The 14,862-nt window shown below is 46.2% G+C and overlaps 1 protein-coding gene across 1 annotated transcript in view; it reads left to right on the plus strand.

The window, feature by feature from the left end:
• LOC130369122 (G-protein coupled receptor family C group 6 member A-like) overlaps window positions 1–14,862 on the plus strand; it is a 135,674-nt gene that overhangs the window by 61,867 nt on the left and 58,945 nt on the right. Inside the window, exons 6-8 of the mRNA XM_056574335.1 lie at window positions 9,761–9,820; window positions 11,306–11,476; window positions 11,533–11,640. Coding sequence (XP_056430310.1) covers window positions 9,761–9,820; window positions 11,306–11,476; window positions 11,533–11,640 — 339 coding nt within the window. The remainder of the gene's footprint in view (window positions 1–9,760; window positions 9,821–11,305; window positions 11,477–11,532; window positions 11,641–14,862) is intronic.

Below are 14,862 nucleotides of genomic sequence, written 5' to 3' on the forward strand. Positions count from 1 at the left end.
ATTTGCGGCGAATTGCTATTAAAAATGGCTATTTCTGGCCTACAGAGAGGCTCAATAGGGGTGTAGAACACTTTACCTTCTCCTAACAAGCATAGTGAGTGTGCTGTGTTAGTGAAATACTGTTTTCTGTATGACATGCAGATTACAGACATCGCTATCAGAATCACTTCCATAGAGCGTCTGGATGTGGCAGACTTTTTACGTAATTTTTATTTAATTTTTTGATTACCCATTCTAGTGAGCATCGAGCTGGCGGTCCTCCGCCAGGCAAGAAATGACCTGTTCCAGCCCCTGCCTCTCAGCGGCCCTGACTGTGAAAGTGCGAATGTTTCATCTAATCAGTTATGGTTCATTGTTATTTCTCCAAGCTGTTTCATTGGATTCTTGTGATAATTCCACAGGTGATAAGATGTCAACTACCATAGGGCCTCAGTCTTGAAAAGATTACATAGATTTTTTTATTTTATTTAAATTTAAGATTTACATTAGATTCCCAAGTTTAATGTCCCGGCGTTTACTTTGAACTAATACTGTATGACCACAATACCCAATTTAACAAGGAGTCACATGACGGCACAATGACAGAGCCTGGAGGTGGCAGCAGCATGAGGAGACCATATCTGGCAGAATGACAGCCTGGAATTTGCAGCAGCAAGAGGAGACCATATAATGGCTGAATGACATAGCCTGGAGTTGGAGGCAGCATGAGGAGACCAAAGGGCCTCACAATCCCTAAAATTAATATATGAATTTTCAAATGTAAATTGAAGATTTATGGTAGCTAATGCTACCATAAAAATCTTTATGTAATGTCCCAGGCCCAGCAGCATGAGTAAACCATATAGTGGCTGAATGACACAGCCTGGAGCTGGTGGCAGCACAGTTTCACAATCCCTAAGAATATCAATGAATTTCCAACTTTAAATTGAAGATTTATGCTAGCTAGTGCAACCATAATTTTTTTTAGGTAACGTCCCAGGCCCAGCAGCATCATTAAACCATATAGTGGCTGAATGGCACAGCCTGGAGGTGACGGGAACATGAGGAGACAATATAGTGGCTGAATGGCACAGCCTGGAGTTGGCGGTAGCATGAGGAGAACATATAGTGGCTGAATGGCACAGCCTGCTGTTGGCGGCAGCATGAGTAGAACATATAGGGGCTGATTGACACAGCCTGGAGGTGGCGGCAGTATGAGAACACCATATAGTGGCTGAATGGCACAGCCTGGAGTTGGCGGCAGCATGAGGAGAACATATAGTGGCTGAATAACACAGCGTGGAGCTGGCTGCAGCATGAGGAGACCATATAGTGGCTGAATGGCACAGCCTGGAGTTGGCGCTAAAATGAGTAGAACATATAGTGGCTGAATAACGCAGCCTGAAGTTGGCAGCAGCATGAGTAGATTATATAGTGGCTGAATGACACAGCGTGGAGGTGGCGGCAGCATGAAGAGAACATATAGTGACTAAATGACATAGCGTGGAGGTGGCGGAAGTGTGAGAACACTATATAGTGGCTGAATGGCACAGCCTGGAGTTGGCGGCAGCATGAGGATAACATATAGTGGCTGAATGACACAGCATGGAGGTGGTGGCAGCATGAGGAGAACATACAATGGATGAATAACACAGCGTGGTGGTGGAGGCAGCATGAGGAGAACATATGGTGGCAGAATGAGACAGCCTGGAGGTCGCAGCAGCAGCATCAGGAGTCCTGAAAGTGACCCGGTGACAGAGTGGGGCGGTGGGTGGCAATACCAGTACCTGGTGATGAAGGTGGGTGAAAAAAGGTCTGATGCAGAGGAATGTTTGTAACTGGGGAGCAGCACCTTTAATCTGTTTGGCACTATCCATTTTTGTAAAGTGTTGGTGTGGCACCATGGTCAACCTACTCTGATGCATCAGGCATAGGTGGGTGGAAACCCCGGCTTATCCATGCCTGATTCATCTTCACAAAGATCAGTCTCTCCACATTTTTCGTGGACAGATGAGTTCTCCTTGGGGTGAGAATGGCGCCGCCGCACTAAAAACCTGCCCTGATTGCACACTATTTGCCAGGCAGGATAGCTTTTCCAGGGCAAACTCTGCTACTTGCTGCCACAAATCAAGCTTGGCTGCCCAGAAGTCCAGCGGATCTTCAAGATGTGTTAGCATGGGCATGTCAAGGTATGCCACCACCTGCTGGTTCAGGTCCTTCTCCAGGTCTACCTGCTGCTGATGAGTTGCTTCACTATGCGGGTGAAGAAAGGTACTCATCAGCAACTGTAGATGCAGGCTGCTGCTGGTGAAGCTAGTACTGCTCCTGCCACCCCACCCCTTCCCAGCAGCCATTGCAGTGGAAGGTGAGCGCAGAGGGCCCCCGAGTCAGACATGCGAGAGGATGGACCATGGTGCTGATAGGCATCGGCAAACTGACTACGTAGGATGTCTCTGTAGTAAATCAGTTTGTCCTCCCTCTCAGTGTGTGTAAAAACGCCCCCATTTTGTGCCGGTACCAAGGGTCCAATAAGGTGGAGAGCCAGAAGTGATCCCTCTGCCGAATGGTGACAATTAAGCGGTCACTATGCAAGCAAGTGAGTATGCATTGTGCCATTTGTGCAAGTGACTCGGAGGGACTCCCTGCCTCCATCTCCACTGCATACTGCCACGGTGTGTCTGGGTCCTATGTCTCGCCTTCTTCATAACCTTCTATCTCCTCTGGTTGCTCCTGCTCCTCCTCTCCTGTTAGATGACTAGAAAAATTGCCCATTTCGCAAAACCTAAACTGTGCTCCACTGTGCCCCTCCCCCTCCTCCACTTTCTCCTCCAGTTCAGCCCCCACAGGGTTCATGTGGCCGTGAGATGTAGGCGCCACATTTCCAACACATTGTAGGAAATGAAGCAGTGGAATGACATCATACATCCTGTAATCCTGGCAACTGATTAATAATGTGGCTTTCTCAAAGGGCCTGAGCAAACTGCAGGTATTACGTATGAGCTGCCACTGGTTGACATTGAAGGTACACAGGGGAGTTACCCCTATCCGCTTGGATCATCAAGAAATCGGTGATGGCTTTTCTTTGTTCGTACAGTCGTTCCAACATATGTTGGGGGACACCGTTCTGACGCTGCAGCTCAAGGAGGATGTGCTTTGAGGTATATGAGTGGCTGAAGTGCATGCAAAGTTTCCTTCCCTTTCTTAGGATGTCTTGAAAATGGGGGAAACACTTCAGGAACCGCTTGACAACCAAACTGAACATTTGTGCCATGCAGGGCACGCGGCTCAGCCTTCCATGTCTTCCTAGCGCAGACAAGTTGTTCTTCCCGTTGTCAATCACCATGGCTCCCATTTCCAGTTTTTGTGGAGTAAGCCATGCTCCAATTTATTTATGAATGACAAGTAGCAGTTCCTCCCCTGTGTGACTCTGTTCGCCAAGCAAACCATGTGAAGAACAGCGTGACAGTGCCGTGCCCTGCACACATGGTATGCTGAAGGGGCACTGAGACTTGATCGTGCAGTGGAGGCTGAGGACACAGTGGAGGTTGAGGAGGCGGAGTTGCACACTATCACAGGACCAATGGCCTGAGAGCATGGAGGAGGAAGCGGTTTGACCTGTCCATGTTGCTGTTGTGGCTGTGCAAGAACAACATTTACCCAGTGGGCTGTAAAGGACATGTATTGTCCCTGGACATAGTTACAGCTCCAGACGTTGGCGCTGCCGTACACTTTGGTACACACCAACAAGCACAAGGACTGGCCCACCTTCTTTTCCACAAAATTGTGCAGGGCTAGTACAGCCTTCTTTGCAAAGAAATTACGGTTTGGGACTCTCTATCTCAGCTTGGCACAAGCCATCAGTTCTCTGAAAGGTGCAGAGTCCACCACTTGAAAAGGTAGGGACTAAAGCACCAGCAACTTGGACAGGAGCACATTCAGCTTCTGAGCTGTTGGATGAGTGGGAGCATACTGTTATCTCTTGGACTTGGCTTCGCCGATGAATTGCTGGCAGAATGACTGACTAAAAATAGGAGGAGCAGGAGCATCTGGAGCGACAGAAGGAGGGTATGGCACACAGCTTCCTTCAGCTTAGGTGGTGGAGCCTTGGCTGGCTGAAACAGGGAGTGGTGTGCTACTGTTTGATGAAGCAGGTTCGACCACCACATCAGAGCCATGGTTCTCCCAGGCCATTTTATGGTGGCTCAGCATATGCTGACACAGGGCCGTGGTACCAACATTGTTACCCTGGCCCCGCTTCACCTTCTGCAGACACATCTTGCATGTGGCCATGTTAACCTCCTCCAGATGCTTGATGAAAAACTGCCACACCGCTGAGTAGCTGATATTCCCACCAACAGTCCACACTAATTGACCGCTACTGCTGCCGTCTTCAGGAACCCCTGCTCCACTACCTCCCGGGCGTGTAGGCTGCCGTGAAGCTGTTGTTCTCCCCCAGGCACCTTTGGCTCCAGAATTTCCTCTTCTGCCGCCATGCTGACTGCCAACCATGCTACCACCTTGCTGGCTCAGCTGCTGCCTCACAGGCAACCTGCAACCTTCTCCTGATGATAATGAAGCCCCTTCTGCACCCAGCATCCAAGTGCGATCGGCTTCATCATCATCAACAAGTGTCTGCACGTCACTGATGTCCTCCTAAGGTTCCTCAACAGTGTCTGCTTCAGGACCCTGAATGCTGGCAACACCACCTCCCACGTCACTCTCCTCATCACTACTTGCCCACCTAGCGGAGGATGTCTCCTTCACTTCTTGGCTGGGCAGTAGCTTCTTCCTGTACTCTATTAGATCGTCCTCACTGAATAGTGCAGCTGAACCCACAGCATAAGATACATCTTTAGGAGAGGGAACCGCATAGGAAAGAGGCAATGGGAGGACAGGGACTGCTCCTAGGCCATGCCAACTGATGGTTGTGTCTTAGGAAACCACTGACTGTTGACTGGGGGTATCAGATGTCACTTGTGATGCAGTGGATGACCGTATTAACCAATTGATGATGGCAGATTGGTTTCTGGTCGAGACACGACTGCTAGCTGATACCGGGAGATCAGTCCTCTCTCTGCAACTCCTGCTGCACTCGCCCCTAGTCTGCTGCGACCTCTGCCTGCACCTGATTAGTTTAGGCCTCTGACTCTCCTCTGTGCACGTCCTGGCACTACTATGCCTGACATACTTAGTATGTATAGGAGGGGAGTACAATATGCTTCACTACGCTTACAACAGTATTTGTCTAAAACAGCAGCATATGTCTTGTTTTGGCTGTCTGTTCACAGTATCTAGGCCCTTGAGAGTTTAACAGGTACAAAATAGTACACAACTTAGATGTAGGCATGTGGTATGCACTTATGAAGGGAGAAAAATGTGCAACAGTACGCCTAAAAAAGTATTTGAGTACAACACCAGCCGGTGAGTACTTGTGCCTGGACTTTCACAGTATCTAGGCCCTTGACAGATTAACAGGTACAAAACAGTACACTACTTAGATGTACGTATGTGGTATTCACTTATGAGAGGAGAAAAATGCCCTACAGTACGCTTAAAAAAGTATTTGAGTAAAACACCAGCCGGTGATTCATTTTGCCTGGACTTTCTCAGTATCTAGGCCTTGGAGGGTTTAACAGGTACAGAATAGTACACCACTTAGATGTAGGTATGTAGTATGCACTTATGAGGGAAGAAAAATGTGCCACAGTACGCTTAAAAAAGTATTTGAGTACAATACCAGCCAGTGAGTACTTTTGTCTGGCCTTTCATAGTATCTAGGCCCTTGACAGATTACCAGGTACAAAATAGTACACTACTTAGATGTACGTATGTGGTATGCACTTATGAGGGAATAAAAATGTGCTACAGTACAAGATGAAGATTTTGGGAAGCTAGTGCTGCAATCACAAACATTTTTATTCCCAGACCCAGGCCCATATATTGCCTGAATGATACAGCCTGGAGTTGGCAAAAGCATGAGAAGACCATTGAAATATAAGAATTTTAAATATAAATTTAAGATTTTGAAATTGAAATTGAGGATTTTAAAATTGAACTTTTAACTCCCAAGTTTTAGTGTCCCGGGCTCCTGTGTGTGGATACAAAGGACCAAATCTAACAAGGAGTCACATGTCACATGGCAGCACATTGACAGAGCCTGGAGTTGGCATCAGTAGGAGGAGACCATATATTGGCTGAATGACACAGCCTGGAGTTGGCTGAAGCATGAGGAGACCCCAGTGCTTCACAATCCCTATAAAAAAGACAAAGTTTGAAATTTAAACTGAAGATTTTGGGTAGCTAATGCTACCATCCAAAAAATGTAAGGCCCAAGCCCAGCAGCATCACTAAACCCTGCAGTTGCTGAATGACACAGACATGAGCAGTCAGCAGCAGTACTCAGAAGGGTTTCATAACCCCTAAGATTGAAAGATCAATGTTGAAATATCAATTAAGCATGTATGTAAGCTAGTAATAACATCCAAAAATGTAGGGCCCAAGCCCAGCAGCATCAGTAAGCCAAGTAGTTCCTGAAAGGCACAGTCAGGAGTAGGCAGCAGCAGTACTCAAGAGGGTTTCATAACCCCTAAGATTGAAAGATCAATTTTAAAATCTCTATTGGAGAGGTATGTTACCTCGTGCCATCATCAAAGAATTTAGGGCCCAAGCCCAGCAGCATCACTAAGCACAGTAGTTCCTGAAACACACAGCCTGGAGCAAGCATCAGCATGAGTTTACAAGAGGGCTTCATAACCCCTAACATTAAAATGTTAATGTTGAAATCTGTATAGAAGATGTATTTTAGCTAGTGCTAACATAAAAAAATAATTTAGGCACAGGCCCAGCAGCATCACAAAACCATATAGTTGTGAAACACACAGCCTGGATCAGGCAGCAGCAAAAGTACACAAGAGGGCTTAATAACCCCTAACATTAAAAGGTGAATATTGAAATCTGTATAGAAGATGTATGTTAGCTAGTGCTAACATCAAAAAAATTTAGGCACAGACCCAGCAGCATCAGTAAGCCAAGTAGTTCCTGAAACAAACAGCCTGGATCCGGCAGCAGGATGCGTACATGAGAGGGGCTTCACAACCCCTAACATTAAAAGATCAATGTTGAAATCTCTATTGAGCATGTATGTTTGCTAGTGCAGACTGAGCAGCATCAGAAAATAATATATTGGCTGAAAGACACAGCCTGGAGGTGGGGAAAGCATAAGGAGCCCATATAGTGGCTGAATGGTACATCCTGGAGCTGGCTGAAGCATGAGGAGACCATATAGTGTCTGCATGGCACAGCCTGGAGTTGGCAAAAGCATGAGGAGACCATTGAAATGTAAGAATTTTAAATAAACATTTAAGATTTTTAAATCAAAGTTGAGGATTTTGAAATTGAACTTTTAACTCCCAAGTTTTAGTGTCCTGGGCCCAAACGTGTGGGTACAAAGGACCAAATATAACAAGGAGTCACATGTCACATGGCAGCACAATGAGAGAGCCTGGAGGTGGCATCAGTATGAGGCGACCATATAGTGGCTGGATGTCTGCCTGGAGTTTGTGGCAGCATAGGGAGACCATATAGTGTCTGAATGGCACAGCCTGGGGTTGGCTAAAGAATGAGGATACCATATAATACCTGAATGGCACAGCCTGGAGGTGGCATCAGGATTCCTGAAAGTGACATTAATGCAAGGAATTTCTGAAACTGGGGACAAGCACCTTAATTATGTTTTGCAGTATCTATGGCAGCACAATGAGAGAGCCTGGAGGTGGTAGCATCAGCATGAGGAGACCATAGAGCAGCACACTTAGAGAGCCTGGAGGTGGCAGCATCAGCATGAGGAGACCATATGGTGGCACAATGACATAGCGTGGAGGTGGTAGCATTAGCATGAGGAGACCATAGAGCAGCAGAATGAGAGAGCCTGGAGGTGGTAGCATCAGCATGAGGAGACCATATGGTGGCACAATGACAGAGCCTGGAGGTGGCAGCAGCAGCATGAGGGCCATGCCAACTGAGGGTTAAGTCTGAGGAACCCCCTGAGGACTGTTGACTAGGAGTGTCAGATGTCACTTGGGATGAAGTGGATGACCGAGTGACCCTCACTTGGGATAAAGTGGATGACCAAGTGAAACGATCAATCATGACTGCTGGGTTGCTGGTCGCGACATGACTGCTAGCTGACACCGGGAGCTCAGACCTCTCGCTGCGACTCCGGCTGCCACACACCCCTACTCTGCTGCGACCTCTGTCTGCGCCTGATGGATTTAGACCTCTGCCACTCCTCTGTGCATGTCCTGGCATTACTCTGCCTGACATACTTATTATGTATATGAGGGGAGTAAAATACGCTTCACTATGCTTTCAACAGTGTTTGTCTAGAACAGCAGCAGGTGTGTACTATTGGCTGTCCTTTCACAGTATCTAGGCCCTTGACAGATTAACAAGTACAATATAGTACACTACTTAGATGTGGTATGCACTTATGAGGGCAGAAAAATGCACTACAATGCACCTAAAAATTCTGTATTTTTGTAAAACACCAGCTGATGAGTACTTTTGCCTGGACTTTTACAGTATGTAGGCACTTGACATTTTAACAGGTACAAAATAGTACACTACTTAGATGTACGTATGCGATATGCACTTATGAGGGCAGAAAAATTTACTACAATAAGCCTTAACATTCTCAAATTTTTTAAAACACCAGCCGGTGATTACTTTTGGCTGTCCTTTCACAGTATGTAGGCCCTTGACAGATTCACAGGTACAAAATAGTACACTACTTAGATTTACGTATGCGGCATGCACTTATGAGGGCAGAAAAATGCGCTACAATGCGCCTAAAAACTCTGCTGAAGTAGCTGGAGGGCTTACCTCTCCTGCTGCGGTGGCTCCAGTGCTCTGAATGATAAAGCCTGGCAGGGCCAGGCTTCATCTATCGAGCGCAGAGCACACAGATCAATGTGGTTGTCTGAAACCACATTGAACTGTATGAGGAATCTAATGATTCCTCCTAAAAGTCCCCTAAGGGGACTAAAAGTGTAAAAGAAATCAAATATTACCTGAAATTCTTAAAGAATTCGGGTTCGTCAGCTTCGACTCGCTCATCTCTAATTGCAACTTTCGTTGTGGCCCAAAGTAATCTTCCCGAATTTATTTCAGATTTTTGTGACGTTTTTTCTGAGGAGGCCTCCTGTGCTTCACCCCCACATCAAGATTATGACTGTGCTATTGAACTTGTATCTGATGCTAAGTATCCTAAGGGGCAAATTTATAATTTGTCTGGTCCTGAAAGAAAAGCTATGAAGGATTATATTCAGTCTAGTTTGTAAAAGGGTCATATTCCTCCTTCTGTATCTCCTATGGGAGCAGGGTTCTTCTTTGTGGCAAAGAAGGACGGAAGGCTAAGACCTTGTATTGATTATCGGTGTCTGAACAAGATTACAGTCAAAAGTCAATATCCATTGCCTCTAATTCCAGATTTGTTTAATCAAATAGAGGGGTCATGTTTGTTCTCTAATCTGGACCTTCGAGGGGCTTGTAACATTATCAGAATAAAAGAGGATGGAAAACTGCTTTTAATACCCCTGAGGATCTTTTTAAGTATCTGGTAATGCCTTTTGGTCTTCGTAATGCACCAGCAGTTTCTCAAAATTTGGTCAACAATATTTTTGGTGCATTTTTGGGTAAATTCCTAGTGGTTTATCGGGATGATATTCTGATTTTCTCTCGAGATTAGTCATCTCATGTTGACCATGTATGCTCTGTTCTTCAGGTACTGCGTCACAACAAATTGTTTGTCAAACAGGAGAAGTGTGTCTTTGGTGTCAAAGAGGTACAATTTTTGGGGTACATACTTAACTCCAGGACATTTTAAAATGGATCCTGAGAAGGTTAAGGCTGTTTCTGACTGGGTGCGTCCTACTTCTTTAAAGGCATTACAATGGATTTCGGGCTTTGCGAACCACTACAGAAAATTGATTTAAAAAATTCTATTATCGCAAAACTATTGACAGATTTGACTTGTAAAGGGGCGGATCTGGTTAACTGGTCTCTGGAGGCCGAGGCAGCTTTTGAACATTTTAAGGGATGTTTCATCTCTGCTCCGATTTTAGTTCAACCAGATCAAACCAAGTCCTTTATTGTTGAAGTTGATGGTTCTGAAGTTGGTGCTGGAGCAGTTTTGTCACAGGGAGCTGCTTCTTTGACTTAGTTACGTCCTTGTGCCTTTTTCTCTTGTAAATTTTCCGCAGCTGAACAAAACTATGACGTAGGAAATCGAGAACTTTCTTGAATCTGCCTAACGTCTCAATCCTCATCAAGCCCGGTGGGCCTTGTTCTTTACTTGGTTTGATTTTGTTATTACTTACCGACCGGGTACTAAGAATGTCAAGGTCGATGCCTTATCTCAGAGTTTCAGTGCTTCTCAGCCTATATATTCTAATTCAGAGACTATTCTTCCAGAAGGTGTGGTTATTTCTGCAGTGTCTGCTGATTTAACTTCTGAGATATTGAATAATCAAGACATGGTCCCTCCAGAGACTCCTAGAGGCAAGATTTTTGTACTTAGCCAATTTCACCTCTGTATTATTGAGGAGTCTCATTGTTCCCCATTAGCTGGTCATCCTGGCATTTGGGGTACAAAGAAATTGCTTCTAAGGAATTTCGGGTGGCCAACCCTCAACAGGGATGTGGAAGCTTTTGTTGCTTCTTGTGAAATTTGTGCTCAAGCAAAAACTCCTCAAAAACGTCCTGTAGTAGAGTTGTGTCCATTCCTAAAAGGCCCTGGACTCATATTTCTATGGATTTTATGACCGATCTACCTCCATCTGAGGGGGAAAAAAACATTCTATGGGTGGTGGTGGATAGGTTTTCCTTTGAAAAATATCACTCGGGCAAAAATCTTGCTGATTTATTTTTAAGACATGTTGTTAGGTACCATGGGGTTCCAGAAAATATTGTATCTGATTAAGGGTTAAAATTTATTTCAAAATTTTGGCAAACTTTTTGTAAACATTTGGGTGTTGAGTTGGCTTTTTCTTCCTCTTTTCATCCTCAATCTAACGGTCAAACAGAAAGAATAAATCAAAATGTTGAACAGTATCTTAGATGTACTGTAGCAGATAGACAGGATGAATGGGTATCTTTTCTGTCTCTTGCTGAGTTTGCCTTGAATAATCCAGAAAATTCTTCTACTGGTATGTCACCGTTCTTTTGTGTTTATAGATTTAATCCGTGGTTTTCTTCCTGTATCAATACTGATAATCATAACCCTGAAGTTGAGACTACCATGAGTAAACTGTGAACAGTTTGGGCCCAGGTTCAGAAGAACCTGAGAAATGCCCAAGAACTGCAAAGAAAATCTGCCAACAAGAGACATACCTGTGGCATAAAATTTAAAGTTGGTGACAAAGTGTGGTTATCTACAAACAATCTTCGTCTCAAGGTTCCATCAAAAAAGTTGGCTTCTAGGTTCATTGGACCTCGTGAGGTAATTGAAGTTATTAATCCTGTCTGTTACAGTCTAAAATACCTTCTTCATTTAAGGTTTATAATGTGTTCCACTGCTCTTTGTTAAAACTGTATTCTCCTACTCTGTCTCCCGTCTCAGTGCCACCTCCTCCAGTTGAGATTGATGGAAAACTGGAGTATGAGGTCTCCAAAATACTGGACAGTTGAAGGGTACAAAATTCTGTCCAGTAAGTATATGGTTCACTGGGAAGGAGGTTCATATGGTTCACGGAGGAAAGGTCGTGCATTCCAGCCTCTTTAATTCATGCTTCCACTTTGGTAAAAAGGTTCCATGATCCTCATCCGGACAAACCTAATCTCAAATTTAAGGGTCCAGTGGCCCCTCTTAAAAGGAGGGCTACTGTCAGAACCTACAGGGTTCAAAGGTTCATACCGGTTCTTTGTTTATTTTTGTTGCCAGGTTACACTTAACTGTGTGGCTGGTCAGGTGACCTTTTGATGAGAGCACCTGTGGGGTTGCCTATTTAACTTGGCAGTTTGCTCTTATTCAATGGCTGTGAAAGAGTCCATACCCCAGTAGCTAGTGATTTATTCCTGCTTATTCTTGTTTGGCCGGCATCTTTGACTTTTGGCTTATCTTCTTGACTTCTCTCTGGTATTAGCAATTTTTTTACTTTGACAACTCTTGTTTTTTGACGCGGATAGTGAACATTTGACTTATTCTGTGAGTGTGTTAGTTTTGCTTTGTTAGTCTGTCTGTTCCCTACTGTTCCTCGACAAATTACGTCATTCACTTGTCTAGGGAGGAACTCTCTCCGTGGTTACAAACCTGTCGGCAGGTACGTAAGTAGGCAATGATAAGGGAGTGAGGGCAAGAATAGTGTGCACCCCTTCCCTGCCCATACGTTACAGTACCACTGGAATTTTCCTTTTGCTTTGCTGACTTGCAGAGATGAACGCTTTTCAGTTGTCACGATGCCGGCTGGCAGGTGGTGGATCCTCTGTGCCAGAGAGGGATTGGCGTGGACCGTGCTAGAGGATCGGTTCTAAGTCACTACTGGTTTTCACCAGAGCCCGCCGCAAAGCGGGATGGTCTTGCTGCGGCGGTAGTGACCAGGTCGTATCCCCTAGCAACGGCTCAACCTCTCTGGCTGCTGAAGATAGGCGCGGTACAAGGGAGTAGACAGAAGCAAGGTCGGACGTAGCAGAAGGTCGGGGCAGGCAGCAAGGATCGTAGTCAGGGGCAACGGCAGAAGGTCTGGAATCACAGGCAAGGAACACACAAGGAACGCTTTCACTGGCACTAGGGCAACAAGATCCGGCGAGGGAGTGAAGGGGAAGTGAGGTGATATAGGGAAGTGCACAGGTGTAAACACTAATTGGAACCACTGCACCAATCAGCGGTGCAGTGGCCCTTTAAATCGCAAAGACCCGGCGCGCGCGCGCCCTAGGGAGCGGGGCCGCGCGCGCCGGGACAGAACTGACGGGGAGCGAGTCAGGTACGGGAGCCGGGGTGCGCATCGCGAGCGGGCGCTACCCGCATCGCGAATCGCATCCCGGCCGGAGGTGGTAACGCAGCGCCCCGGGTCCGTGGAACCGACCGGGGCGCTGCAGTGAGGGAAGTGTAGCGAGCGCTCCGGGGAGGAGCGGGGACCCGGAGCGCTCGGCGTAACAGTACCCCCCCCCTTGGGTCTCCCCCTCTTCTTGGGGCCTGAGAACCTGAGGATCAGACTTTTGTCCAGGATATTGTCCTCAGGTTCCCAGGACCTCTCTTCTGGACCACAACCCTCCCAATCCACTAAAAAAAAAGTTTTTCCTCTGACCTTTTTAGAGGCCAAGATCTCTTTGACAGAGAAGATGTCCGAGGAGCCGGAAACAGGAGTGGGAGGAACAGATTTAGGAGAAAAACGGTTGAGGATGAGAGGTTTAAGAAGAGAGACGTGAAAGGCATTAGGGATACGAAGAGAAGGAGGAAGAAGAAGTTTGTAAGAGACAGGATTAATTTGACACAAAACTTTAAAAGGACCAAGATAGCGTGGTCCCAACTTATAGCTCGGGACACGGAAACGGACATATTTAGCGGAGAGCCATACCTTGTCTCCAGGGGAAAAAATGGGAGGAGCTCTTCTTTTCTTATCTGCGAATCTCTTCATGCGAGAAGAAGCCTGTAAGAGAGAATTTTGGGTCTCTTTCCATATGGTGGAAAGATCACGAGAAATTTCATCCACAGCGGGCAGACCAGAGGGCAAGGGGGTAGGGAGGGGGGGAAGAGGGTGACGGCCGTACACCACGAAAAACGGAGATTTGGAGGAAGATTCAGAGATTCTGAAATTATACGAGAATTCGGCCCAAGGTAGAAGATCTGCCCAGTCATCCTGGCGGGAGGAAACAAAATGTCGTAAATAGTCACCCAAGATCTGGTTAATTCTCTCTACTTGTCCATTGGATTGAGGATGGTATGCAGAAGAAAAATTTAATTTAATCTTGAGTTGTTTACAGAGAGCCCTCCAGAATTTAGACACAAATTGGACGCCTCTATCCGAGACGATCTGTGTAGGCAACCCGTGAAGACGAAAAATGTGTACAAAAAATTGTTTAGCCAACTGAGGCGCTGAAGGAAGACCAGGAAGAGGGATGAAATGTGCCATTTTGGAGAATCGATCAACGACCACCCAAATAACAGTGTTGCCATGGGATGGGGGTAAGTCAGTAATAAAATCCATACCAATCAGAGACCAAGGTTGTTCGGGGACAGGTAGAGGATGAAGAAAACCAGCGGGCTTCTGGCGAGGAGTCTTATCCCGGGCACAGATAGTGCAGGCTCGCACAAAGTCCACCACATCAGTCTCTAGAGTCGGCCACCAATAGAAGCGAGAGATGAGTTGCACAGATTTCTTAATGCCCGCATGACCTGCGAGATGGGAGGAGTGACCCCATTTGAGGATCCCAAGGCGTTGGCGTGGAGAAACAAAGGTCTTTCCTGGAGGAGTTTGCCTGATGGAGGCTGGAGAAGTGGAAATCAGGCAGTCAGGAGGAATGATGTGTTGAGGAGAGAGTTCAATTTCAGAGGCATCTGAGGAACGAGAGAGAGCATCGGCCCTAATGTTCTTATCAGCAGGCCGAAAGTGAATTTCAAAATTAAATCGGGCAAAGAACAGAGACCACCTGGCCTGACGAGGATTCAGCCGTTGGGCAGACTGGAGGTAGGAGAGGTTCTTGTGATCGGTGTAAATAATAACTGGAAATCTTGATCCCTCCAGCAGATGCCTCCATTCCTCAAGTGCTAATTTAATGGCTAGAAGCTCTCGATCCCCGATGGAGTAGTTCCTCTCCGCCGGAGAGAAGGTCCTGGAAAAAAAACCACAAGTAACAGCATGCCCGGAAGAGTTTTTTTGTAGAAGGACA

The sequence above is a fragment of the Hyla sarda genome, chromosome 1, assembly GCF_029499605.1.
Source record: "Hyla sarda isolate aHylSar1 chromosome 1, aHylSar1.hap1, whole genome shotgun sequence".
In the NCBI taxonomy this organism is placed as follows: Eukaryota; Metazoa; Chordata; class Amphibia; order Anura; family Hylidae; genus Hyla; species Hyla sarda.